This window comes from Fusarium vanettenii (assembly GCF_000151355.1).
Source record: "Fusarium vanettenii 77-13-4 chromosome 12 genomic scaffold NECHAsca_40_chr12_1_0, whole genome shotgun sequence".
Lineage (NCBI taxonomy): Eukaryota > Fungi > Ascomycota > Sordariomycetes > Hypocreales > Nectriaceae > Fusarium > Fusarium vanettenii.
Genome location: NW_003315847.1, coordinates 110,608 through 137,345, shown reverse-complemented (window position 1 = coordinate 137,345; position 26,738 = coordinate 110,608). Strand labels below are relative to the sequence as shown.

Genomic DNA, 26,738 nt, shown 5'->3' with positions numbered 1-26,738 from the left:
AGGCGAACACGAGGTAGCACTGTTTCAAGTCCGTAACGCGATGCCCCGAAATCTTGAAAACTGTCCAATCAGAACTTTCATGACAAAAAAAGACCAAGTCATATTCCATGCTACCTGATAGACTTAATGTTAAGCATGACCAAACCAAGGTTTTGACTGGTTGTCTTATACCTTCCCCTTAGTCGCCCCTGGCTGGACTGCGTCGCAGAATGAGAGTGCAAGGTGCTAAAGCTTAGAAAACCCCCTCCTTGTTGCTTCTTGCAGCTCCTTGTTGATGTTGTATCCATACAACCAACGTTGGACGTTGGGACAAGTCCAGCGGCTCGGAAATGGTGCCTGGATCTCTTTCCCCAGCTGTGAAAGAAACAGTTCATCGCGAGCTTGCTGTCCAGGGCCATCTTTCATGTGGAATGCGTCGCGCTGCGATTGGTTAGACGCAAAATGGCTCTGGGAATAAACGGCACCTACCTGTTTGAAAGCTTCCTTCACGATGGCCTCCCCTCGGCTTTTCCGAAGTCTTTCGTACATCTTCAGAGCGCTCGGAAGTTGGTCTTTGCTTTTGATCTTGCCGAGGAGGCGCCCAAGAACTGCGCCATCTTCAATAGCGGAATTGGCCCCTTGTGCAAGATAGGGCAGCATTGGGTGGCACGAATCCCCCCTTCAAGGAGTTAGCATTTCAAAGTGGTCTAATGTAGCCTGATACTTGCACAAAGACGAGATTCGACTCATAGTTGACCCAGTTTTGGAGCTCGGTTCCTAAAAATCCGTTAGAATAAGTATCACAGTGATCAATGATGTATGATGAAAGGGACCATACGGTGCATTAGCTTCCACTTGTCTACCTTCTTTACCATGTCCAGGAACCTTCCAAGAATAGGGTCCCACCCTTTAAACAAGGCTCTCATTTCGTCCACGGAGGCAGTTTGCCGTTTGACTCCCTCAGGCAGGTCATCAGGAACCAAGAGGACAATATTATACATGTTACCTGCCCGAAGAGAATAGCCCACAGCGTGCGCTTCTGGTCCGATCCAGAAATGAACCGCAGGCTTACTAACCCATTCTCTTAGTTGGGTATCATCGATATCATCCAGGTGCAAGAGTATTCTGTACGCCAGATCGCCGGTTGGCAGGGGTGGTTCTTCAACACCCAGGAAGCACTGTCGACACTGCGACCAGAGACCGTCGGCAGCCACTACGAGGTCGGCTTTAGCTGTCAAACCAGACTCTGTAACAATCATGGTTTGGTCAAAATCGATCTGCACGACCTTTTGCCCGAGCTGGACTTCTACCCCCAGCTGGTGTGACCGCTCGTACAAGGCCTTGTGGAGATCGGCCCGGTGTAAGGCGACGAAGGGAGCTCGGTATTTAGATCTTATCTTTTTACCAAAGTCTTTCTCCATCGCAAGGATTTTGCCATCAGAGTAACGGTGTACGGCAAGACACGTAGGCTCTGCAGCCAGCTTCCAAAGACTGTCTGGGACGCCCCATTCTTTGAGTATCCAGGAGGCATTCGGTGTGATCTGCAGGCCTGCACCGACCTAAACAGCGTTCAATAATGGGAGGATTTAGCTCGGAGAGGGTTTCTCGAATCTCACCTCGCCAAGCTCTTTTGCAGCCTCGAATACTGTGACGCGATGGCCTGACAATGAGCACGAGATTGCGGTGGCCAGCCCACTGATGCCAGCACCAACCACGATGATGTCTAGTGCCGCAGGGTGTTCTTGTTTGGACCCCATTGCTCGTTATCGCGTATGTAGAACTAAAGTTGAATTGCTTCACTGTACAACTTCTGATCATGGCCTGCCAACCAACCCCCTTGACACGCTCAACATTCAGGGAGGGGTGATGACCGTGACTCAACACATGCCGTGCCGAGTGTGAAACATTCTTGTACGACACAGAACTACCATTCCTCGCACCCAAGATGGTGATGATCAGCCATTCACTAGATGTTATTGGTGTTGGCAGTGATTCATTATGCTTATATCTAAGGGAGGTAAAGGGTGAGACATTCAGATGGAATTCCCCTGGTCACTGTGGAAATTCAAGACTGTTTGTTTTTCAAAGGCGATGTGCGGAATTGTAGGTCTCGGCAGATGAATATTCTTGGTCGGCAAGCGCACAATGTCTGTCGGTTGATACCCCCTGCGTAAGGCTTCTCCAACGAATATGCACACTCCTTGTCTATTCCAGACACGCAGAACGATATTAAGCAAAGACATTGATGGGAGATGCCATTAGGTGACGTTTTTCAGCATTTTCGCCTCGATCAACACAGAAGCCTACACTTATTGGAAACGAGAATGAGATTCTTGGCCTTGATATCTCTGTCGACCACGGAGACCAGGCTATTGGTGGTGCAAGGATAAAGCTCAATTACAGGAAATGAAGGGGCTCCAATCAGAAGGATGTCTCACTAACAGTCACTGCCAGTCAGTGGTCCTCGGCGAAACAGCACCGCTTTTGAGAGGCCGAGATAGGCCCTGGTGATTTGGAATTCACTTCGTGGATCCGGATGCCATTGCCGCCCTAATATGGCACTCGGTCAAGCGATACATGTCCCAGGAACAAGTGGTCGTGTGAGATGCGCGATAGCCGTGGAAATATTTCCCCGCAACGAACCACCAAAGTTGGACGAGGTCGGCACGTCGGCTCCTCATTGTGAGAATGGATCATAGCAGTAGAAATGAAGGAGGAGCCTGAGCCATCAGACGCGTAATGTAATCGCTCAACATCCATATTTCATGAGGACAATGCATGGGACTGCGTTGATCCTCATCGCAGATGGGCAGATGCAGCCCCTTTATCTGGAAACTAGGGCCACAGAGTTTGAATGCCATAGGTGGAAACGAATTAGAATGCCTGCATTCAGGGACAGTCGTTGCTCCTTGTAGGCGGCTATGGCCTAGGGGAGAAATTTGGTGTTTCAAATGGTTCCGAGATAACCGAAGCGTCTTTTGCAGGTCAACTGCCGGCAATGACGGTTGGCTTGGCTTGATTGACGATCACTGTCAAGCTAGGTCCCAGATCAGCTTAGCTCTTGCGTGTCACATCCAAAATCAGGCTGTTTCGAGAAGCCACTTCATCGAGGCGGCAACTGGTTGATAGTGTCAGAGTCAGTGGCCGCGCGCTAAAAAGTTGGGGGGGTCGGCATTCATGGAAAAGGCGGCAAGTGGAGTGTCACTGTTTGTGTGCAACCTTACGCGTCCTGTCAGCCGTCGTTGACTGGGTGCTTGAACTTGTTGCTTGGAAGCAGAGGAGCAAGAAGCATCTCAGGCCCCCAATCACGCTCTGTATGTGGCTGGCATCGCCTTCTGTGACTGGGTGTTCTCCTGTCAAGGGCATGCTCCTGAACCAGCCCCAGTACGATATAACCAATACCATAGACATTTACCGCCCACCAACAACCTATCAAGTAACCACACCCAAGTCAAACCTGGACGTCACCGTTTAACCTCCGTCTCAGACTCTACGCCCCCGTTTCCAAAACGCCCCAGAATCTCGGGCCCATAAGCCGAACACCATCAACCTGGCTCCATACGCTTGCTGCTATACGAGGCCCCACGGCCCCGGCTAGATCGGATGGTGGCATGATGCAAGGACCAACAAACTTGGCAAAAGCTTGAACAAGGGTCCCTGCTGAGAATATAAAGGGTATTCGGGCCTTGGTGCTCGTGGCACTTCGTCATATCCATGGCTGTTTACTCTTTCGACCATCACGGCTTTGTTGTGACACTATGCGGTCCTACAATGGCCGGACGCGCATAGTAATCGCGGCGGCTGCGATTACTACGTGCATCTTTATTCTCTTTACTGTATTCCGGGTCACGTTTAATAATGATGGCCTGTCCATCGCTACGGCCCCAGAGCATCCCTTCTTCTACGAGAATGAGTCGCAATCCACGGATGCTGGGCATGGCGTGGGGCATGACGATGACAATGATAAGGACGAGGATCAGGAGGAGGAATTGAGTGCTTATCGCAAACGGCCCGGCTACGAAAACGACTATCGAGTACTGACGAGTCTGCGGAATAGCATGGGCTTCTACAACAAGATCGATGTCAAGAAGACGGGCTACCAGATTATGAACCCGACACTCCTCGAGCTTCCCCGTGGAAGCAACAGTGCTCACGATTTTCTCGTCATTGCGCGAACACTACACGTCGACAAGGTTATCAATGGTACCAAGTACAGACTCGCTCGTCAAGTTGCCACCTTTGCCAACCTTACATACACCAACCTTGGACGCCCGGTATTACAGTCGAGCAACAGATGGGCCAAGCTCCTTATACAAGACTTTACTGGGCCAGAACACCATTGCCAGCATCAGCCCGACATGGACAAGTATATTGGTCCAGAAGATATGAAGCTGTTCTGGACAAGAAAGGGCGAACCTCTTCTCATCTTTACTTATCAAGTCAACGATGAGGTGCTCTGCCAAGGGCAATTCATCGTCGACGTACGGGCAGCACTTCCAGAACTTGAGCGTGTCTTGGGAGAAGAATACGCCAAGAAGATGCCCCCAATTCAATTCAAGACACCAGTCGGGCTTCGTCGCCAGCCTCCATCAGGACACGAATCCCATCCCCGATACCAACGAGAGAAGAACTGGGCGCCTGCCCAATCCCCCTTTAGCAACGAAGAAGAACTCCTCTTCATGGTGGAACCAGGCCAGTTATTCCGCTGGACGGAAGACGACGAGCCGGTCGAAGAGGTTGTGGCCGAAAAGGACCAAGTCTCGGCGGTCGAGGCGCCGTATCCAATTGGTGTCAAGCCTGAAGACACATGGCACAGCGATAAGAAGATGACGTGTATGCATGACGTTATGCTCTCGGACAAGAACGTCCATCAGTCAAGTCCCATGCTCAGCCTCACGCTTTGTAATAGAGGCGATTGCGAACCGGATGAGCAAAATACGGTTATGCTGGGCATGGTTCAACGTCGACGCGACACATGGGAAGCAGGCTATCTATGGTACGATCGACGGATTGCCGCGTACTCTGCTGCGCCACCATACAACATGGTGAGCGTGAGCAGAAAGCTCTCGTACCACGGAGAAGTGGATGGGCAGTATATCTGGACAGGGAGCATGGTGTATTTTGCGAACAAGACGGACGAATTCCCGGGGAACCACGGATTTTTGGATGACGAGATTTGGCTGAGCTTTGGCATCAAGGATTCTGCGGCGGGATGGATAGACATCAAGGCGAGGGACCTCATTACGGATCATTATTTATGTCAGGGCGCATCGGAAGGGTACAGACAGCATAGACTTAATCTGGAAGAGTAGCTGCAAAAGCTGCACTCTTTGTTTCTGTTTCAACATGATTGTTCAAATGCAAACCAGCGTCTTGGTGATACGAACCAGCGAACCATGTCCCTTGAAGGGTAAGGCGGCAGCATGTGGAGCACAGATCGACAAGGCAATTCCCGGGCCCTGCCGATTTACCGCTGACGGTGTGTGAATGGGTCGGGTCGTGTTTGATATGGAAAGCTCTTACCGATGTGATATCGCAGGGCCAAGAAATAAGCATGCTTTAGCTCAAGTCTTGGCTTCGTAAATTGGCAAACATCAAGGCTTCCTTCAGCAAGGGTTAAACGCTGCGCTCGTCTAGCCTGCACTGGCACCTCGCCTGGTCACGCACGATTGCTACGCTAGAAGCCTCTGTAGAATCTCCTCAGATCGTCCTGATGCAATCTCGGACAGGCCTTTTGTCGGTGGAGAGCTCATTAGCGGGTCAAGATATCGTCTAGCACGGAGTGGAATCTCCGATGGATCGCGATGAATGAATCATCACTTCTAGACCTTTCACTAAGAACCACTACCACTTCATCCATGTCCAATGCTGGCGCAGCAACCTTAAACGACCACTTCCATTCCCTGTAAACGTCCTCCTTAAGGCTGCAGATGTCATGGGACTCTTCTCCGTACACGAGAAATCCCCATGTCTCGCTTCAGCATTCCCTTCAAACCCAATGTCGCAGTCCATCCTCTATTGGTCTCGCGTGGGCCAAGAATCGACAGGGGTCCATCAGTCCACTGTCTGGCTATACGAGCGTGGCTTGAAATCATCAGCACCAAGTGGGAAGACAAATTTTTTACAGCCGAGAATCTTGGCTACGGATAAGCCTATCGAATCATTCTCGGTGTCATCAGGCTCCATATTTGGTCGTCATTATGAAGGGCTATCAATGAAGCACGTTATTACAAGGATCCGTCGCCAGACGAGATCGAACGAGCGGGCGTCATTCATCTCTTTCTCAAGAGGTCACATCAGATATTTCCATTTTTGTTTTGACTCTGCGCTACGGAGATGAGATGGTCTATGGGCCCCTGATGGATCCCGCCCTGGATCCCGTTTGCGGATGCGTGTTGGTTACGGCCAGATCTTGACCGACAAGCCCTAAACTAAGCTTGATTGTGCGCGCGTTTTCTAAAGAGGGCATCATTTGCGCTCGTGACAGTTTAATCACAGGTCACATCACGGCTGGCGGCACAGCTGTCAACGTTTCATCAGGTTGAGTAACATGATCAATTACCAGTACCCCAGGGTGATTGATGCGTTGCATCGAGTGCTTCCACCGACGAATCCATGTCAAAACGTGCGGGCTGAAGGATCCCTGCCCTGCTCCGTTACGAGCTCGCCACACCGTTACTCCTGACAGGCCTTGGCTCCAGCTCAAGGGAACGGATAAGCATGACTGCTAGGGTCGGCGTTTCTGTCAATAGCGAACCGTATCCCACAGTCACATCGGGTCAACCTTGATCCAGAATAGATCTGAAGCCATGCATCGCGGGTGGAAATATCCCTAGATGGGAACATCCGCAAGCCTCACTTGCTACTTTTCAAGGAGACTTACATCAGGAAAGTTTATATGCCTCTATTGTAGTATGCTCTATCTCGCCATAATGTCGGTGTCGTGACTTCAATGGTGGCCAAGGTTGCTGCTGCATTTGTTCTACTGACTCGCTTCCTTGGCGGCATCAACATCAGCATGAGGGAAATAGCACATTTCCCATTGATACTGTCACTCAATAAAGAAGACGTTCCCTTTAAATCAGATGATATGGCATTGACTGTAGATGGACGATGTCTTGCTGTCGGGGATTAGACCGAGCCTCGTGAGTCTCGATCAGTTAACTAGACGACATATAAACTTTTGCAACGAGCCCTCATCGTGCAGCACTAGTAACAACCTGGGCTACGTGAGCTATTTCCAGCTTTTCGTGCAGGCTGCTAAATGGTTTGAGTGAATCGATATCCCGGGTCTAGCTAAAACCACTGAGAGCATCGTGTCCGTTACGCCTCAGCATGTCATTGAACACCATTTGGTTGGCATTTGATTTGCACCGGGGTGATTATATTAGGGTTATAGGGAACGCGAAGCATATGTCAAGATCGTGCACACCTGTCACAGCTTTGTAGAGGTTGGGGACTTGATAGAAACCGCATATCGTGAATGAACCTGGCAGTTGCAGGGATGGAATGGAACTACTAGTCTCAACTAACGATTAATGAGACAATTCTACTTAATCATCAAGGTATTGTTTTTTTTCCTTGGGCTGTCATCGTTGCTAGACACTTTTGACGATCGCTGCATAACCAGACACAGATGAACTGCCGAGTGGCTGAACAAATATCCATCACACATTAGCAAGAAACGAGCGTTTAGAACAAGTTTTATCATTCAATCATAACCAAACAGTCAGTAACAAGGCATATGTCCGACAGAAGTGTGTGACGGGCGAAGCCACGTGAAGCATCATGTGTCCCCCAAGAGATGCCATGTCACCACCACGACCCTGGTTCTTCAACAGCGCCACCCTTATTTGTGAGTCTCACTGCACCAGATGGCGGTCTTCTTGTACAGGACTACATTGCCATCATCTTGGACAACAACCTCGACGCTGCTGTCTCCCGTGGGCTCAGCAGTGTCAGAGGCCCAGACAGCATTGCCGTCGTTGTCACTAGAAGACGCGGTTAGCTTATCATAGACAGAAAAAACTATTCAAAGGTATAAAACTTACTAAATAACAAAGTTTCCATCTTCCTGAATTTGAATTCCATCAATGTCGTCACGTTGCTCGTCGGTGGTCTGAAACCGGCACTCCCCTTCCCAGTAGATGGCCAGCTTACCATCCTCTTGCATTTTCAGTTCGACGGAGCCATCTGGACTCCAAAGGCTCTCGCCGACCTTGAGCCACTCGCCATTCTTGAGGGTACCGGACATGTTGTATTGGGGTTGGTGTGTAAGAGGTAAGTTGGAGTTGAGGGACTGGTGTTGGAGGTGTGGAAGGTAGTAATTGGAGAAGCGGAGGGATGGCTACTTTAAATAAAGCTTTGCTACTGTCTGAAACAGGCAGTGTCTGGCGATATGGTCTCGTATCGCCTTCAACTTGCCCCTCGCAGGCCTCCAATGTCTTTGCAGTGCCAAGTCCTTTGCGGCTGGACATCTCGTAATGGCATATCTTGGCGTGACCTCCTCTCATGGACAACGTGGCACATATCATCACCTCTTTCCTGCCTATCAGGGGATGAAATGGACTTGGTAAGACATACAGAATGGACTCGGCGGCTATTCAGATCCAACAAGTGAGGAAACGAGACATGACGGTTTCATTACAATTTAGTGGGCATATCGGATGGCCCAGCTGACATGCCATTTCTTAGCAGCAGATGTACTTTCCATATCTATCGTGGTTTTGACTGAAACGAAAGCACCTCAACTCAAACTGGGCCAGGTGGCCACTCAGCCTCCCCAAGCTGCAACCTACAGCCCACCACAAGCAAGAAAACTGGCGACCCTGAGCTAGCTATCCATGCGAGGATCATCAAGCTGAATATACTATGGCGGGACGGACCGTACGGGCTGTGCTAGCTTCTCCGCACGCCAAGAGGCGGAGTGTTCTTGGGTGTCTTACACGAGAGGTGCGCCTCGTGTATCGTGATTTGCTAGATTGGCCGTCATCGCGTTGGTGAGCGCCCTGCAGATCAAGTGAAACAGTCTAGTGATCTCTGTTGCTTATTTTCTTTTGGTCGTGTCTCTCGATCGACCAGCGTTGAATTGACTGTTGAGCATATGGTTGCCTGGGTGACTAGACAGGAGAGCCTCTTCCTTCATATCGACTCAGTAAAGACCAACATGGCTTATGGCATATATTAATATGGTCATATCCCTTGGCCATTGAAAGGCTTGGAATAGGCCGCCTTCATGACGAGGCAAACGCTCTAGCTAAATAAACAGGCACTCTTTGCCACGCCACATTGTGTGTTCATTTTCGCCAAGTGCTGGTATTTAGAAACATGGCGTAACTAAATGTAAGGGATAATCCACGGCACTCAGAGCCCCAGTTTCCTTCGTAGCATCTACGAATCACCAAACTTCGGTCGCCCTCCTCGCGTGCCCAACCTGGTTTGTATCTCTACTTGAAAGTTGGGCGCTTATCTCTGCACCAACCACCAATTTATGTACCACTTGCCAAGCTCTCAAATATTATCTCTACAATCTATTGGGTTGTTGGCAGTTCTCTCGGCTTCTCGGATGCTCCACGTTGACGCCAAGTGTCAGCTCTCCACAGAATCATGCAAGCCTCAGGTGGGCTGTGTAGAGGGGGGCATGCAGCGTCGGAGGCCTGAATAAACTCGCCTCGTGCTACTGATTTAGTGCGGCAAGTTTTCAGGAGCGAAAAGACCGTAGTGGATGTGTTTACCATCCGAGCAATGCTCCTAAGCGCAGGCATAGAACAGGGTATAGTTCAAGGGAGAAAGGGCTTGTAGGAAACCTGGCAGCCCAGGCAAGTCAGGCAGACCGTGGCTCTTTTAAATGGAACCACATGCTTTTACTCTCGATTCCGGCTGAGTTGGTCCTGATGGCGTTGAGAAAGGGTGGCATTAGTGTCCACGCCAACACAGACCGCAAATGTGCTAAGCAACTAAGTGGGTGTGCCGATTGTCTACGTTTTTGTTGACTGGGCTAAAGGCGTTGTGCCTTTGCTCGGGAAGAATTGGTTGCCTGATCAGGCAGATCTGTACAGTTAACAAACTGCTCAAAGGCTCCGTAACGAACTTAGTGGCTGGATAAACGATTCCTGGCAGGGGGTCCAAGACCTTTCAAGCAAATCATCACAACAATTGGCAAGTTGTCGTCTATTGTTTACTTAGAATCGATTCACTTTTTCTTGCTCGATCTTCCCACAAACACGGCACCTAGAAACCCATGCTCTGGTCCCAATCTGGACATTCTCTGCTTCTCATTCAATGCAGTTTCTACTCCAGTTCGATGGTTCCGGGGGGCTTCGAAGAACTGCCAAACGTCAGTTAGGACTTCAAGACTGGAACAAGAAAAGTGACTTACAGGTCATATGTGACTCGAGAGACTCCATCCACCTCGTTGACGATTCTGCGAGCCATGGCCTTGAGCAATTTGAAGGAGAACTCGTAGGGTTCGGCGCTCATGAAGTCACTAGTTGTGACAGCTCGGAGGCTATGAACTAGGTCAGAACTCAGATCTCGAGGACAGAGCAGTGGGCGGTAACTTACATGACGATGTATCCATAGACACGGGTGTCTCCCATGACGCCAACAGCTGTGAGAAACAGTCAGTTAGTCAAGCCGAGATGGGTGTCTTCACCATCCCATGTCTGGCGAACATACCCTTGTTGGTATCCAAGCCAGCGTAGGCTTGGGACATCTATTTCAAGGGTCAGCTCTTGTTCAAACTACTAGTGCCAGTGGACTTGCCTCGTTGTAGATTCCGGCCTCCTTGATCATGGAGATGAAGATGTGGTCGGCCTTTCTCGCGATCTCGACTCGTTCGGGGGTAATATCTCCCAAGACACGAACTCCGATGCCAGGTCTGTGTATCCAATAGAATTAGCCATGAACATTGTCAAAAGGTTCAGCTTGACCTGCTGTTGCCAGCAGGGTGTGCCCGCCTAACCCCTGTGGGGGGTAAAAAAAGGAAGAGAAAAAGGAAGAAAAAGAAGAGAAAACTTACCCGGGAAAAGGATGTCGATTCACGAGGTCCTCATGAATCTGAAGACGCCTACCAAGTGCTCTGACTTCATCCTTGAAGAGCTCGCGCAAAGGCTCCAAGAGCTGAAACACTGTCAGTTTTACTCCCCGGACGGCAAAGAGCTGGGGAAAAGAAGAGAAGCCTATGTGGGTCTCTTTTTGCGCTCAGGGGAATGGAGATGGTCAGAAATGATTGGAGAGTTGGTGTTGTAACTGGACGGACTTCAAACAGTCGAATTGGGGCAAGTTGCTAGCTTACCCGTAGGCCTTGCTGTCATCGCCAAAGTTAGTCATGATGCGAGAGAACAGAACAAGGGGTGTGTAACTAACGCCGTCCATCATTCGCTATGTCTCGGTTAGTTCAAGGTCAGACACGGAGGGTGGGAGGGGGGACTTGCCTTGGGAAGACCACCGACGTTGTGATGCGCTATAATAAGGGTCAGTGATTGCAAGCGTCGGTACCTACGATAGTTACTAACTCTTGATAGTGGCAGAGGGGCCCTTAAAGCTCAGGGACTCGATGCTGTCGACGGTCAGTCTTCCCTGGTACACAAACCACTTGCTACACATACACATCCGGGTATAACTACGTCAGAGCCAAGGTGTCAGTCAATCCAGCCATCCATATAAGAAGGGCCAGGACACAGGGTGACTTACCGTTCCCTGGAGGAACCAAGAGACCTTTCCAGCGTTGGGGGTGTTCTCTGCTTCCTTCTCGATTCTGACGGCCTCTTTCTCAAATAGGTCGATCTATCAACCAGTTAGCACTGGTAGTAACATCAAAGCCGAGGCAGATGGAGCGATTGGGGACATACAAAGGTCTCTCCAATAATCTTGCGCTTCTTCTCGGGCTCTCTGATGCCCTTGAGGCGGCCGAGGAAGAGCTCGGCGCCATCGACTACTGTAAGGTTGATTCCGAGATGCTGTTGAAGAGTCTCCTTCACCTGTTCGCACTCGTTGAGGCGCATCAAGCCTACACCAAGTTAGTGTCGGTTAGGTTCGCGCACAAGAGTTGGTCATACCGTTGTCGATGAGGACAGCGTGAAAGCGGTCACCTATGCGTGTGTCAGCCTCTCCATATGTGCATGATACAACCATGATGGCATACCAATCGCCTCCTTCATAAGCTTGGCGGCCACTGTGCTATCTACGCCACCAGAGACAGCTCCAATAACCTGGGCCTTGTCGCCAACAAGCTTCCTGATACGAGCAATCTCCTGCTCGATGAAGTCACTCATGACCCAGTTGGGTTGAGCTCCGCAAATGTCGACACTGAAGTTGCGCAAGAGCTCGCTTCCACGGGGAGTCTATTAGTCGCATCATGTTAGTTAAGGGGTGCGGGCCAGGAGGTGTAAAGGAGCTGATATGCATACGTGTTCGAGTTCTGGGTGGAATTGCACGCCTATTGGGATCTTGAGTTAGTCAAGATCACACGGTGGGTGAAGTTAGAAGGGGGCTTGTATGTAACGCGAAGGGAAAATAAAAGGGGGGCAAAAGCGTAGCAGTGCGGCCAGCGAATGATGGAGTGGGGAGATGGGTGACGTGAATCGGCTTTGTGATGGAAAAACACACCAAAGATAGGCTTTGACTGGTGAGCGATCCCGGCAAACTCGGAGTTGGCAGTCTTGGCCACAACAACGAATCCCTCGGGCAGGCGGACGAGCTTGTCGAAGTGGCTCATGTAGGCTATCTAGTGTTAGAATCCTTCAAAGACCTGGACGTTTCATAAAGAAGGAAGGGAACTCACCATGCATAGTCTCACCCAGACCAGCGAAGAGACGGTCGACATGGTTGTCAACCTTGTGGATCGTGACGTCAGCGTGACCGTACTCTGTCCAGCCGAGTTGTTAGAAATCGTAAGCACGCAGGTTCAGTGAACAAATACAAACCTCGAGCAGTTCCACGAGCAACGTTCGCAGAGTCAGTCTGCCAAGCAATTTCCTACACAAGTTTGGGGTTAGTTGCGGATTTGCGAGACGAGACACAATGAAAAGCTTGCCTGGCAGCCATAGCTAAACTCGAGTAATTAGTACTAGACTATAATAAGGCTCAAGGGGAGTCATACCAAATACCACTATAAATTCGCGTCAGTGAATGTGTGTTTCTCAACACCGAGGTGACTCACAGGATCGGAACACCAAGCTCAAAGACGGCGGGGTCAACGTCTTCTTTGAATCAGCATACTTGCACCTGATGTGTGAGGGAGGAAGATCTCACGAGGCGAGCCTTCGTCATAAACGGAGGAGGGACCTATTGCGCTTGTTAGAGACAAATGGAGGAGGGCCGAAGGGATTCTTACCTCCAGACAAGACGATACCCTTGGGCTTCCAGGTGAGATCGGCAAGCTTGGTGGTGCAGGGGAGCATCTCAGCATAAACACTGAGGGCTCGCAGGCGTCGGAGAATCAGATGGCTGGTCTGGCTGCCAAAATCCAACACCAAGATGGTCTGTGACGAAACATGTCAGTACCTAGTGAAGCCGTGCAGCCTGGATTGCGGGGGGTTCGCCATGCCAGAGCAGAGCGAGGAGGCTCAGGAGAGGAAATTCACACACGTCGAAGTTGTTGTGAGGTGCCTCGGCATCGATTCCGGTGGCCATCTTGTCTGATTTGTGTAGAAGCAAAGATGAAGGCTTGATTGACAAGTGCGTGGTTGTTGCTGGAGAAACTTTTGATGGTGTTGACTCCCGCCTGTTTCTCGTGCCCCTCCAAATTGCCCCTCTATCTTGCCTTATCTTATCTTATCTCTAAAAATCTTGACTCGGTGGGTCGCCTGGATTGATCACGTGACTGTTAAACCCCTTCTCTCACAAACACACGTGACCTACCCCTTTGCTCGCATTGATCTTGAACGATAACATAAGACCTTGCAAAGGGCACTTTTTGTTCCCAGGGAGCGGGGTTTAAAACGCAAGCATTTCCTACGAACTTGCTAAACACCCACGTTCACTATGGAAGCACCGATATCAGCAGGTAACAACGTGTTAGGATAGTTACGGCGCCAGCGCGTGCCCATAATGGCTTCTTGTGCCCTTGTTCAAGCGTGATGAAGGCATCACAAGTCCGTGCTTTTGGCTTAGGTAGAATGCCAAGTAGCGTGAAGGAATCAAACCCCGATCTGATTCTGGGACCAAGCTTCACGGACGTGATTCTTGCGGGCACCTATCATTGGTCCTTGTACGACAGAGATCTGTTCAAGCATTGCGATATTATCTCGTTCTGGGCGGCCAAGAACCATGTTGCTCGTTTTGTTATTTCTTGTAGTAACCCCGCCAATAGCATCCAGTCAACCTCTCAGTGAACCTTTCATTGTAATCTACAGTTCTGGTGGCTTCTTGGCTGGTTGATTGTCCCCTGTAATTACTTCCCTGAGCAAAAGAAGCAATCGCCGATGTGGGGCGCCCAGACTGCTGCCTCCGAAATTGACCGTCGGTCAGCATAAAGGGGCCATCGTGAACTCTTCCTCTTGCAATACTTTTCACTTCAGACAGCCGGTTTCTCAGTAACACTATACTACCATGGGCTACTCCGAAATTCATTGCCACATATGTGGTGTCAGTTTCAACATCAGCCGTGCCCGCACAGAGAAGGAGCCTCGCAGCGCCGCTTGGGGTCAAGAGTGCGACTTTCCAGATCGCTTCCATCCAGAGTCTTGTCCTGATGAGCCGGGATGCTTTTGGGTCGACAGATATGCCGATGCGAACCAAGATGCTGAAGAACCCGAGACCGCTCTCTTGGAGCCAGTCAAATTCTTCCCCGCCGACATTGATCAAGACAACTTCGAGCCGGAAGATTGGGAACATATTTCAGGGCCAAGGTGTAATCAAGGCGATGCTTACAACGGATACAACATCTCAGTAAAGGCCATGAGAGGTTGCAAAACCTCTCAATGCCTTGTGCGCAAGCCAGAGGACTGGGAGCCTGAGCCGGATGATGAGGAGTTTGAAACTTCGGGGCACTTCTTCCTCAGCGGTCTGAATGACTCCATGCCAAGCAGAGACATGGACTATCCCCAAGTCTTTCCTACTCGCCATGACTGTGACAGTCCTCATGCTGACAACTGCATCTGGACTATTGAGGACGCTGAAGTCTACGCCATGCCTTTTCATCCGACCTGTCTCGAAGTTTTCAAGAGGGCCTCGCTACATAGGTACGGCGTTGTTGATATCGAATGTCTTACGCAGTGGTGGGCACATGAAGCAAATTACGAGGACTTTCATGCCTTTCCACGACATCCCGATGTCGAAAATGGCCAACAGCAGTCCTGGGATCATTCTCCAGGGGACGAGTACCTTGTCGCCAATCCATGCTTTATACCTGGCTTGGAAGCTCTCTTATCTTCCGCGAAGCGTCCAAAAGAGCTTGGCCAGTCAAACGGTGAAATAACTCCCACGGCCGTCTCGATGGCGAAAAATCCCACAGATCTCTTCTCCCGACTTCCCGGAGAGATTAGAATGTTTATTCTACTGCAGTTGGGCTTCAGGGATATCGCCAACCTCCGGCTCGCTTCTCGGACATTTTTGCAGCTGCCCCAGTCGCTCTTCTATCACTTGACTTTGAGCGACAACCCGTGGTTGTACGAAGCCTGGTCGTCGTTGCCCATCTCCTTCTGGGCTACCACAACACGGGAAGAGGAAGAGAGAAAGGAAAACTCACGGCAGGCTAGATTGACAGAGCTAAGAAACGCCATTGAGGTTTTGGAGGACGAAGCCCATGACTCTAGCGATCCCGACTCCAACGACGCCGCTATTGAGGCCATAGACGACGAGATTGAGAAACTCGAGGATATTTCCGGTAGCCCCCGTCCCACAACCTCGGTCATTTTGCTGGGCCGTATCGAGACGGACTGGTACCGTCTGCAGACTGAGATTGGCCGAAACTGGAAGAGATTGCAGGGATTACGAAACCGGAGAAGGATATGGGATGATTGCCAGGAGATTCTCAACCGTGTGGATGCTTATAGAAAGGAGGGCAAGATCCGCCGGGGGCAAGCGGTTGATGTCGTCGCAATGACTAGGCGGGCTGAAGAGGTGCAGGCTGAGAAGGGTAGGAGATGGGCAAGGTATTGTGCCGCTGGGAGGCAGGGTCCATATAACCCAGAGGATTGGGCTTGATGGGAGTGATGGAGTGCTTCGGGGTTCGACCAAACGGAGAAGGGCGAAAGATATCGTAAATGAAGCTACCTCACTACCTATTGGATGTGGGCAAGAGGCATAGAGGGGAATGCCCAATAATATGTTGGGTTGGCTGGTCTTTTTCTGATATTTGGCATTCTATCCTCTTCAAATATATACATATCCTCAAAACAAAGCATATCCCCAGGCACTTCAACCTTGGACTTCAGCATAGACTTATTCTCATGTCCATCACAGGTAGGTCGACTCAGGAAGCATCAGGCTGGCCAGGGTCGACATCGGCAAAAGTGGTTCCAATAGCAACCTCGTCATACCAAACTTGTCGAAAACTCTGACTACCCTCCATGTGTTTATCATCGTGCCAAGCGTTGGCATACAGACCAATGCGGAACTGAAACACGCTGTCGTCGTTGAGGGTCGTCTTACGGTTGTACTCCTCCAGGACCTTGTTGCCATCAAACCAGATTTTGTAGAAGCCAGTGTTGTCACTCTTCCACGAAGCCTGGATGACAACCTTGTGCCACTGGCCAGCACTGACCTTGGCCAACTTGGGGAACGTCTTGATGTCACGGCTGCAGTCTGGTACTCGGTACTGGCCGCTGACGACACGGGACACCAGCTGATCGCCTTCGAGCCAAAGCATGGACGAAGGCATCCAGTCATCGCCACCGCAGCTAGCACCAGGGCGGTTGGCAATGAACTGGGCCAAGTTGTACGACTGGGGTTGAAATTCCCACTGCTCCGACAGGCGGAAAGCAAAACCGTAGAAAAGCTGGTCGCCACGCTTGTAGCCCTGGTTGTGATCGACCTCAGAGTGGTAGCGGCCAGTGTAGCCGGGTGTATAGGTCTGCGTCATTTTGAGGGCATTTCCGCCCTTGTAGGCGACGTTGGTGACGGCTTCGACGGTACCCTTGTTCTCCCGACGGATGTAGTCCCATCCGTTGAGGTTGCCTGGGTTGTAGAATTTGCGCTCGGCGGAGGCGGAGAGGGGACAGAGCGCCAAGGCGGTCGCGATGGCGTTGATCAACTTCATGATCACGATGCAACTGAGGGGCCGTCTTGTCTTGGTAAGGAGGGATAGAGAAGAGCGGACTGGGGATGAGATATCGCGGAGCCAGCACGTCAAGCTTCGGGGGTGGTTAACAACTTATAAACCACACAGTCTGCAGCACATGTAAACATCACCTTTTACCATAATTGGCTTACCCTTATTCACTCCACCGTATCCCCAGTCCTATTTCCCTCGGTGGTTACACGGCGATCAGCTTATGTTTTGTGCAGGGCAGGGATCAATACCCTGTAGAAGAGACATCGTAAAAACTCGCCAATAGGAGAGCGGGTTGAAGAGTTCCAAGCTTTAGAATGGGAACTGAGATTTCTACAGGGTGAAGAACACGAGCCCCATCAGGAGACATTTTTCTGCATGATGCATGAAGGTGCAACAAGGCCATTTACTTGCCTGTCCACAAACTCCCCGAGACACATAACCCACCACGTTGTATTCCAAACATGTCTTGGTCTTTTGCCCAACAAAGAAAGCTTGGTCAGTGAAATGAATGCCACGAAACCCGCAAGTGCTTCCGTATCAGGCAAGTAGTATTTGAAGTGGGCTCAAGGCGGCCATCCCACTGCTGCCCAGGGAAAAGGCAGGTGACATTGCCTTGAGTGTGCCAGTCTATCTTCATCACTCGCCTTGTTTTAGACTCTGATCAATACGGCTACTTAGTTATTGCCTTGTATAGCTAAATACGTACGGGCTTCTATTACTAGCTTACAGTTTCATGGACTATTACGTGAGAAGCACTTGACAACTGGCCGCTTGAAAAGGAGGGCAGTCCAGCCGGCGACCTTTCGATTTCTAAGCAGAAGTTGCGAGTCTAGCTAACGTCATCAGCAGTTGCATGGAGCTGACTATAGCTTACCACATCTCGTCGTTGCTTAGACGGATTGCCTGATCCCGAAGGTGCCGTGAAAGGGCTGAGACATGGAATGCCTCTACGTAAGATCTAGAACAGCTTGATGGGACTTCGGGCCGCGAAGTAAGGTGTTCTCGCCAGCATTGGCCACGGTGGGTTGATAGCTGCATGACGGCCTACAGGAGCTGAAGTGAAACCTGCAGAACATGTACAAGGCCAACCAATTTATGTCAGACAACTACCACCTCGCTCCATAATTCCGGTGGTTCTAGTGGTCAACAGCCCTACCAGACACGGGTTGTTTCATGCCGTCTTGGCGCATGGATACCCGTCTGGCCTTATAAGCAGCGCGTTCTGCAGATGCAACGCAGCAAGGGCTCTCACTAGCTTGGAAAAAGGTCATTGGCCTTGAGCCATGCAACCCCTCACCCCTGCTCGCCATGGTCAGGATCGGCCGCTGTGGAGCATTCACCAAGCGTGTGGTCATGCAATAGCAGAGGTGAGATGAAGGACCAAGAGATTTCTTTTCAAGTCCAAACTCTTCAAACGAGCTCTGGTATCAATGCCGGTTTCGCTGCGTATGTTTCTCTTTTTGGCCCCTTACCTAAGAGGGCCTGGTCAGCAACAATTACTAATTCACTTCGTCGGCTGCCTCTATGAAACTATCACGGCCAACAAAAGAAAATGTGTAGTAAAGCCGCGTCGGTTGATGTTCGAGAATTAGAAGAGGCTGTCCACGCCCAAACTTCGTTAGATGCACCATTTCAGAGCCAATTACAGCGAGTGTCTCGGTAAAATCTAACTGACAGTCAACTAAAATCTACAACAGTACGACGCGGGGGATTCCTTACCATGTTCCATGGAAATCATCAACTTCGTTTCTTCATCCGCTAATGTTATACATCGTCGCCAAATGAATGGCGTTCGCTCCTCATATTTATTTGGTGCTGATTGTGTCATTGTACGGCCTTCAACATCTCAGGACCAGGCTGGAGGCTGCCGCAAGGCCTCATCTATGTCTTCAGACTGTCAATCTTCTTGCAATTGATGAGCTAATGTCAACCATCCATTCGAGGTGCGGCGCATCAAAACCGACTGGCAGATCACCGCTTGGAAACGAGGCACAGACTGGACATATGCCTCCCCAAATATCAGTTAGAAGAGTTGAGAGGCAGTCTGCCTATGTACCTGACACTGTGTACCTCTCCTGAAAGGACTCTGTGCGCGCGAGTGACTGCGGCGTCTCGCACACTGTCTGGTAAGCTGACTGTTCCCCTATAGAGGTTTCATTCATAAAAATTTGCTTAATCTAGAACAGAACTCATCTACATCTTCCGGCTCAAATATGTCGCTCAATTCAGAATGGGTTGCTCTGAGGGAAATGAACCTCGTTCTATATCCCAAGGGTAATCGCGTATTTAGTAACCGCCTGAGAGTGATTAGCCGGCGAGTGTTCATAATAACCATTCATGCATAGACGACCGTGTGGTGTTTTACGGTATTGTGTATGATAACTGTATCTTCTGCTGTTGTGGCTGATGGCCTGTGGCCAAGGGCGGAGTTGAGCTTAAAGCCGGGAAATATTCCAATAAACCGCATGGTGTGAACGAGTTTCTAACCACTGAGTCCATGCCTCTTGCAATGCGGGCACTCCCGCTCCGTTGGCAGTGACATTCTCGAACCGAATCATTGACCTTTTTCTACAACCCTACAGAGCCAAATTAACTCTGATCTGGCAGAAAGAAGTGCGATAGCCAGTTAGCTAGACCTATAATGGATTGGATGTAATAGACTCCCACTTACAAATCTCGCTCTCGAGATACGTATCTTAACCACCTATGGAACAGTACGTAGACATAGTCTGGGGTACTCCTGTAGCTCCGAGAGGCCCGGGCTGGGGTAGATACACTTGCGGGGAAGTTTGCGGGGAAGCAATCTACCAAACCGAGGTCCCTGACTTCGGCAGCTGTGGTTTGGCAACTGCCGGTGGTACATGATCCTTTTCTGGACTAACTATCAGCTCAAATACACTAAAGTGGGTGTGTCTATGGATTGGTGAACTATCTTCATTCCTCATCTTCTCCTGTACCCACCAACAAAGTCAAGTCAACATGAGCAGCAACAGGTTTTTTGCCTTTAGGAATACTGTTGGAGGCGCACTTCGAGGGAGTAAACGGCTGGGACATGGCATCAACCCGTCAAACCGCAAACCTCTCTGGGATGTACCCATCGCCTCGCCACAGGATCTCGAAGGTGCCGTCGGTGCAGCTCGCGTCGCCTTTGCCGATTGGTCCAAGACACCGTGGGCCCAGAGGCAAGCTTGTCTGGCAAACGCAAGCAAGCTCCTTACGGAGCGCAAAAATGACATGTCTCGGCTTTTATCCCTCGAGTGCGGCAAACCTCCACAGTTTGCCGAACTTGAAGTGATCCATGCCATCAATTTCCTCGACTTCTTTGGTTTGTTGACCTTCTGTACCTTGAGATTTGTCGGTATGAGATTGTCTGACTGAGGTTCTGCCCAACAGCTGCCCAGGAGCCGCTGGAGACACGTGTCATTCAAGACGACAAAGACCTTCACTTAACCCTGCAGTACGAACCTATGGGAGTGATTGGTGCTATCTGCCCTTGGAACTATCCTCTTGTCCTCGCAATCGGTAAGATTGCGCCTGCGCTATTGACAGGCAACTGTATGATTGCGAAGCCATCGCCATACACCCCATACAGCCTCCTCAAATTTGCCGAACTGGTCCAGAATGTGTTCCCTCCAGGAGTCCTGCAGGCTCTTCACGGGGATATGGAACTGGGCCCTTTACTCTGCCAACATGCCGACGTGGACAAGATAAGTTTTACAGGGTCAAGTGCAACAGGCAAGAAGATTATGGCTGCCGCGAGTGCCACGCTCAAAAGTGTCACTCTTGAACTGGGCGGAAACAGCGCCAACATCGTTTGCTCCGATGTTGACGTAGATGTCGTTGCTCCTCAAGTGGCATTGGCAGCCTTCTTCAATTCTGGTCAGCTATGCGTGGCCAGCAAGCGTGTTTTTGTCCACCAAGACATATACGATAGGTTCCTCGAGAAAATGGTTGAAACTGTCGAGAAATGGAAGGTTGGGCCACCTGAAACGGAGGGAGGTGTTATGCTCGGGCCAGTACAAAACGAGATGCAGTATAACATTGTTAAGCGCTTTTTTCAAGACGCAGCCGAGAATGGCTACAAGTTTGCGTGTGGAGGAGGCCAAACTTTGGATGGATCGAGTCTCTTCATTAACCCAGCTATCGTCGACAATCCTCCTGATCAATCACTTGTGGTCGAGGGTGAAGCCTTTGGTAAGTCCCCAAATCCTTTTGCTACTTCTTGGTTTCTTCTTCTTATCACAAAGGTCGCCTCGAAAAATACAAGTTACATGTTTTGGCCTGCTAATTCTTTTTCTTTTTTACACTTGCAGGTCCCATCGTGCCGCTACTCAGGTGGAAAGACGAAGATGAGGTCTTATCCCGTGCAAACAACACCACGACAGGCTTAGGCGGAGCCGTTTGGTCGGCCGATATCGATCGAGCAAGAAGGATTGCCTCAGGAATCGATGCGGGAACTATATGGATTAACAGCTCCGAGAAACCTTTGCCACAGGCACATCTGGCTGGCCGCAAAGAGTCTGGAGTTGGCGGAGAATGGGGCCGTGAAGGGCTTGGGGTGTATTGCAATGTAAAGACAATCCACCATTACCAGAATCCTGTATCTAAACAGTAGTTATATCGAAATTGAAATTGCTTCTGTTAAATGGCAGGCATCTACTGTGTTCGCATCTATAGCCTTTATCCTGTAGGCGAAACTCGCTGCCAAGGGCGCCTCAACTCAGACGCCACGGTTAATGGCATATTTTCTCAATACGCCTCAGTTCCTGTCAGATATCTTCTGCTACTTCGGGAAAGAATTGATGCCCCTGATGAGGGAATCGCCACTGTGCTTGCTTTGCAGTGGTGCGACGGCTGACGCTGCCCTCGAGCACATCTGGATTATGCAGCCCCAACGGGTTGCCATCTCAGGCACTGGAGGTGACTTGAGCTTCCTAAGTGGTCCTTATAAAACGGCCACAGGCTTTGTGATTATTGCAATCAACGTGGGCAATGTTACACGCAACATATTTAAGCTGTTGGCGAATCGCATGGCAGTCAAGATTCACCATGTAGAGATCACTTGATTACATTCGCATCCCACATATAGACTAAATCGTCTCGTTTGACCCCCCTTTACGGCTCGTCGGAGAACATCAGGTTTGCAGTTAGATGGAATGTCAGCACCAGTCATTACGGAGCCTCTGGAGCTTTGTGGTTACCACCAGGATCTTGGCTTCAACCTGACGGCAATGACGAGGGAGACTATATACGTGTGTTGAAGATTGGGTAAGAATTTATCAATGTACATAAAAGTGAAGAATGGAAGCGAGAGATTCTCGAAACGTGTACGACCAACAGCGAGGTCCCATCTATCCCCGTTTGATAAGGTCCGCAGCCTGCATGTACATGTGGTCAGCAATCTGTTGTCTACTCATGGCGGAATCAAATCACTCACCCGCTCAGCTACAGCATATACAGTCGTCATAGTATGCGCAGCAGGAAGCAAAGGAATCACGCTAGCATCAACAATTCGAAGCCCATCAACACCATAGACCTTGAGGTTCTCATCGACAACACCGCCTTCTTCACGTTTGCCGATCCTGTTGGACCCAGCGGGATGGAACAGTGTTCCAGCACTAGAGCGAATGAACTGCTCTAGATCATCGTCGGACGTCACATTGGCTCCAGGGACGACCTCCACAGGCGCGAGACTCTTGATAGAGGGCGCCTCAACAAGCTTTCGGGCAAACCTAATACCTTCAGTCAAAAGGGCGACATCAAGTGGGTTTCTAAGAAACTCCGGGTTGGCCACAGGAGCATCGAAGATGCTAGATGATTTAGCCTTGACGGATCCTCGCGAGAATGGGTGTTGGAGACCGAGGACGAGGGCGCCGTCACTCCAGATGAGCTCAAGAATAGCAGTCTTTTTGTCGAGCAACTTCTCGCTAAGAAGCTTTTGCTGCTTCTGGTAGCTCTTAGCTATCTCGGCGGGCGTGCCAGGCGGCAGAAACTTGGTGCCGTCTTGGCCAGTTGCTTGCTCATGGATGTCTGAGGCTGCGCTTGAATAGACGGAGAGGGGCAGAAAGATGAGGAAATCGCCAGTGGGACTTGTTAGGGGACCCTTCTTCTTACTGTCGTACTGAGCTCGCGCTTGTGCCGCAAAGGTGGCGTTGTTGGTCAGGTCGCTGGTCTGAACAGGTGCTTTGACTACTTCCGCGTCAGTCTCGAATGAGTTGATAAGATCAACATGAATGGCACCACTTACTCTGGTTGACTACGGCGAGCAAGACATGGTCGTGGAAGTTCTGGCCGACTCCAGGGAGGTCCACGACTGTGGCGACGTTGATGCTAGAGAGAAGGGTCGAATCGCCGATGCCAGAGACTTGGAGAATTTGGGGCGTATGAATTGCTCCCGCCGCAAGAATAACCTCCTTCTTGGCCCTGACTGTCTGGCGGGAACTGTCTCTGCTTTTGGCAAACTGTGGTATCGCTGGTCAGCCAGACAGACTCACTCACGGCATGTTGGCGCCTTACCTCTACACCTGTGGCCTTGACTGTGCTCCTGTACTTCTTAGTGAGTACGCGTGTAACTTGTTGGCCAGTCAATATCTTGAGATTCTTCCGGCTGGAGACCGACTCGTAGTAGGCTTCCCGGGCAGAGGACCGCGTCAGCGTTTTGGGATCTTGGTTATGAGGACAGAAGTATCCTCCGATAGGACTTCCGTTGGCTTGGTCGCGAGCGACAGTGATGTCAAGCTCTTGGACCGCCTTGACAATGTTCTCTAAGGCAGAGCCATCAGTATAGCTGTTCATTTTAGAGCTTGAAATGAAATAATCAACGTACTTGTGGTAGGCCAAAAGAAGGGTGAGTAGCTTGAGTGCATGTAGCCCGAAGTACCATGAGCTGACGCATCCGTAGTAATGGCATACTCCTTCTGGATATCGGCATTGGGAGGAGTGAATTGTTCGTTCTAAAGCTCCAAGTTAGCGTTTGACTCTTGTCATCAGTGACGTCTCTAACAGAGGCCATCAGCCACAAACAAAAGATACAGCCATCAATCCATGACAACATAAAACCCCAATACCGTAAAACATCGTGACCAATTGACACTGGCTGAGTGGGTTTAAGGTACCTTACCTTCTTAAAGTAGGGAAAAAGAGTGTCCCAGTCCCAGCCCTTGTTACCTAGCTCAGCCCAGTCATCGTAGTCTGCTTTCGATCCTCGATCAAAAACCATTCGGTTGAGCTTGGTTGAGCCTCCCACGACTTTGCCTTGAGGGATCGAGACGCTGCGCCCGTTAAGCGACTCGCTGGCAGGATACGTGATGTTCCAGTCGTATTTGGTACCGACAGCGCCGCCAGCGAGGCCAGGGATCGTGACAAAGTCTTCATTGGCGTCACTACTCTATGGTTAGAACTACTCTCATCGAGTCTTATTACTTACAAGTCACCAGCTTCGATGACGAGGACAGTTACAGCTGAGAGATAATCGAGTGAGCATTGGCTGTGAAGGGATAAGGCCAAGACAAGAGACATACCAGGGTTCTCAGACAAACGATTTGCAACTGTCAGACCGGCTGCACCTCCACCGACAATGACATAATCGTACTCTTTACGAAGATCGGCACTCTTAGCACCTGGGTAGGCTAGGGCAGTGGTTGCATAGAGGGAGCCAACAGCGGCCACGGCAAGGACCGGGAGCCTGGCCATATTTGGTAAGTGATGGATAATGTGCCAACTTCAAAGAGTGTAAACAATTACTTCAGTGGCCAACTGATGATTTTACGTCCATGTTTCGGCCAGGAAGGCCAACCTGCTCTTATACATACTGTATCGATCAAAACCATACGCCTCGATCGCTTGCGCCATCATTCGACCGCACTAACCTCGTTGTAAGCCTAGTACAGTAAACGTGCCGTTTCTTGAAAGTTTATTTTCCCTTGGCCCCAAGACATGACCGTTTCAGGAGCAAGGGCCAAAGATTAGATTACCCAAGACGGAAACCATCACCGCAAGCTTGGAAAATGGCATTGACATTCAATCAGAGGCGCAACACGCTCATTGGCTCGCCAGGGCTCTTGTAACAGACGCGAAGCCTGATCTGGTTTGATCTTATCACATAAAGTTTACACAGCCTATTTAAAACGGAGCATGCGAAACGTGTTAAGAGACAGGGCCGCAATAACGGCAATCCCACTCGGGACAGAACGTACTGGGTTCGTAATCTATTTCTAATCAAGCGGGGGGTTCACAACCCGAGAATACCGAGGCCGGGACACGGCGTCTTTCACAAGACGTTGGGCAACCTGGGCTGTTACCTCCACTCCATGCCGAGGGTATTCTCCCCTGGTCGAGCTGGGGAGGGGCTTTGTCGGCAGCTAGCATCGGCTCTGCAGTCCCTGAATCTCCTTCTTTCAGTTGTGGAACAGTCCTGTTTCCTGCCACTTTATAGACCTCAACTGCCGGGGACCCGGGGCCGACCCGTCCCAGCATATCCTTCAACCAAGGTCGGTACGATACCTGGTGGTAAGACAGTCTCAACCAGTCGCAGCAGTTGCTTGCCAGTTACACATCTGCCAAGTTACCGTCCAAACCTATTCCTCTCAGCAAGCAATAGGCACAAGACATCTTTTAGCTTAACATGCGGAGTACAGCCGTGTGTTCAGCAGATGAGAGTTATGGATACCGCAAAGTCTCTGCATGAATGGTATACACATCATAGATAGATTTGACTTAATATACATACGGCTCCCTGGCTGGTTTGTTAACTACGTCCATTCAACAGACATACAGTCCCTCGAGGAATCCACGTCATACGACCACATGACAACCTTCCAGTGGTATCATTAGGAGCCAGATAGAATATTTCCTAATTGCTCATGACGTTTCAAGCCATGTTCAAAATCGCAATACCCCGTGCTGTCACCCCGGGCATACACTTCATATACCCCGGCAACGCCCCGGGCTGCGACTGGCAGTTCCTGGCGCCAGGGCTCCCAAGTCCAAGGGATATCGCTAATCTCACCAGTGAAAAAGTCGTGCAACACAACCCTGATATCCCCTGAAGCCATGGTTCGAGGGGTTGTTCCACCTTGAGCAGTAAACTTAAGCTCGGCCTTTTCTCCCGAAATTGTCCATGTGAGACAAGGATCGCCAGGAAATGGCTGGGCCTTTTGGAATGTCATGATAACCGTAGCGCCACTCCCGACGTATTGGGAGGGTCTCAGCAAGGCCTTTACGGAGACAAGATCTGGCACATCAGACTCGACAGTCTCAATCACGACGCACGTCTTAGAAGCAAGTCTGACCATGGACCGCTGCAGCTGTAGCCTGCTTCTGATATCATAAACTTCCCCAAGTGCACTTTGTAGGAACTCCCACACTTATAGCCGTTAGAATAAGGAGAATGGGCCCAGGTTTGAGGGACGGGGGAGTAAGGGAAACTTACAGTGGCCAAAACCAATGGTAATCGCATTCCCCCCACCGCCATCTGCGTAAAGTACCTCAAAGACTCCGGAATGGTATCATGGCTGCCCGCCCCTCCACATGCCTTCACTTC

General features: G+C 50.4%; 8 protein-coding genes across 8 annotated transcripts; 3 read left to right on the top strand and 5 right to left on the bottom strand.

Annotated features, from left to right (window-relative positions):
* Positions 1 to 225: 225 nt before the first annotated feature.
* On the bottom strand, positions 226 to 1,797 carry NECHADRAFT_97501 (uncharacterized protein; the record flags this gene model as incomplete). The annotated part of the gene is made up of 6 exons (XM_003041853.1): positions 226 to 420; positions 469 to 658; positions 726 to 756; positions 818 to 1,538; positions 1,596 to 1,702; positions 1,761 to 1,797. 6 exons carry the CDS (start codon positions 1,795 to 1,797, stop codon positions 226 to 228), a joined length of 1,281 nt encoding a protein of 426 aa, XP_003041899.1.
* Positions 1,798 to 3,737: 1,940 nt separating this feature from the next.
* On the top strand, positions 3,738 to 5,344 carry NECHADRAFT_64565 (uncharacterized protein; the record flags this gene model as incomplete). Its single annotated transcript, XM_003041907.1, has 1 exon — positions 3,738 to 5,344. One exon carries the CDS (start codon positions 3,738 to 3,740, stop codon positions 5,289 to 5,291), a length of 1,554 nt encoding a protein of 517 aa, XP_003041953.1. The 3' UTR covers positions 5,292 to 5,344.
* Positions 5,345 to 7,673: 2,329 nt separating this feature from the next.
* On the bottom strand, positions 7,674 to 8,290 carry NECHADRAFT_102073 (uncharacterized protein). The gene is made up of 2 exons (XM_003041852.1): positions 8,031 to 8,290; positions 7,674 to 7,970 (listed from the first exon to the last, which is right to left on the bottom strand). Exons 1-2 carry the CDS (start codon positions 8,231 to 8,233, stop codon positions 7,829 to 7,831), a joined length of 345 nt encoding a protein of 114 aa, XP_003041898.1. The 5' UTR covers positions 8,234 to 8,290; the 3' UTR covers positions 7,674 to 7,828.
* A 1,979-nt stretch (positions 8,291 to 10,269) lies between these two features.
* NECHADRAFT_97500 (uncharacterized protein) lies at positions 10,270 to 13,614 on the bottom strand (the record flags this gene model as incomplete). The annotated part of the gene is made up of 23 exons (XM_003041851.1): positions 10,270 to 10,306; positions 10,358 to 10,486; positions 10,543 to 10,588; positions 10,657 to 10,693; positions 10,726 to 10,858; positions 11,000 to 11,100; positions 11,347 to 11,361; positions 11,411 to 11,443; positions 11,483 to 11,490; positions 11,548 to 11,578; positions 11,674 to 11,766; positions 11,832 to 11,989; positions 12,039 to 12,071; positions 12,125 to 12,323; positions 12,390 to 12,418; positions 12,589 to 12,702; positions 12,764 to 12,847; positions 12,906 to 12,957; positions 13,000 to 13,048; positions 13,142 to 13,184; positions 13,234 to 13,266; positions 13,316 to 13,463; positions 13,570 to 13,614. 23 exons carry the CDS (start codon positions 13,612 to 13,614, stop codon positions 10,270 to 10,272), a joined length of 1,650 nt encoding a protein of 549 aa, XP_003041897.1.
* Positions 13,615 to 14,532: 918 nt separating this feature from the next.
* Positions 14,533 to 16,128, top strand: NECHADRAFT_52901 (uncharacterized protein; the record flags this gene model as incomplete). The annotated part of the gene is made up of 2 exons (XM_003041906.1): positions 14,533 to 15,708; positions 15,799 to 16,128. 2 exons carry the CDS (start codon positions 14,533 to 14,535, stop codon positions 16,126 to 16,128), a joined length of 1,506 nt encoding a protein of 501 aa, XP_003041952.1.
* A 268-nt stretch (positions 16,129 to 16,396) lies between these two features.
* Positions 16,397 to 17,182, bottom strand: NECHADRAFT_52969 (uncharacterized protein; the record flags this gene model as incomplete). Its single annotated transcript, XM_003041850.1, has 1 exon — positions 16,397 to 17,182. The coding sequence occupies one exon, from the start codon at positions 17,180 to 17,182 to the stop codon at positions 16,397 to 16,399; it is 786 nt and encodes a 261-aa protein (XP_003041896.1).
* A 2,994-nt stretch (positions 17,183 to 20,176) lies between these two features.
* Positions 20,177 to 21,812, top strand: NECHADRAFT_52971 (uncharacterized protein; the record flags this gene model as incomplete). The annotated part of the gene is made up of 3 exons (XM_003041905.1): positions 20,177 to 20,522; positions 20,591 to 21,391; positions 21,511 to 21,812. The coding sequence occupies 3 exons, from the start codon at positions 20,177 to 20,179 to the stop codon at positions 21,810 to 21,812; spliced, it is 1,449 nt and encodes a 482-aa protein (XP_003041951.1).
* Positions 21,813 to 22,548: 736 nt separating this feature from the next.
* On the bottom strand, positions 22,549 to 24,889 carry NECHADRAFT_87097 (uncharacterized protein; the record flags this gene model as incomplete). The annotated part of the gene is made up of 8 exons (XM_003041849.1): positions 22,549 to 22,575; positions 22,635 to 23,386; positions 23,445 to 23,658; positions 23,714 to 23,961; positions 24,024 to 24,150; positions 24,318 to 24,579; positions 24,624 to 24,657; positions 24,718 to 24,889. The coding sequence occupies 8 exons, from the start codon at positions 24,887 to 24,889 to the stop codon at positions 22,549 to 22,551; spliced, it is 1,836 nt and encodes a 611-aa protein (XP_003041895.1).
* Positions 24,890 to 26,738: the final 1,849 nt, after the last annotated feature.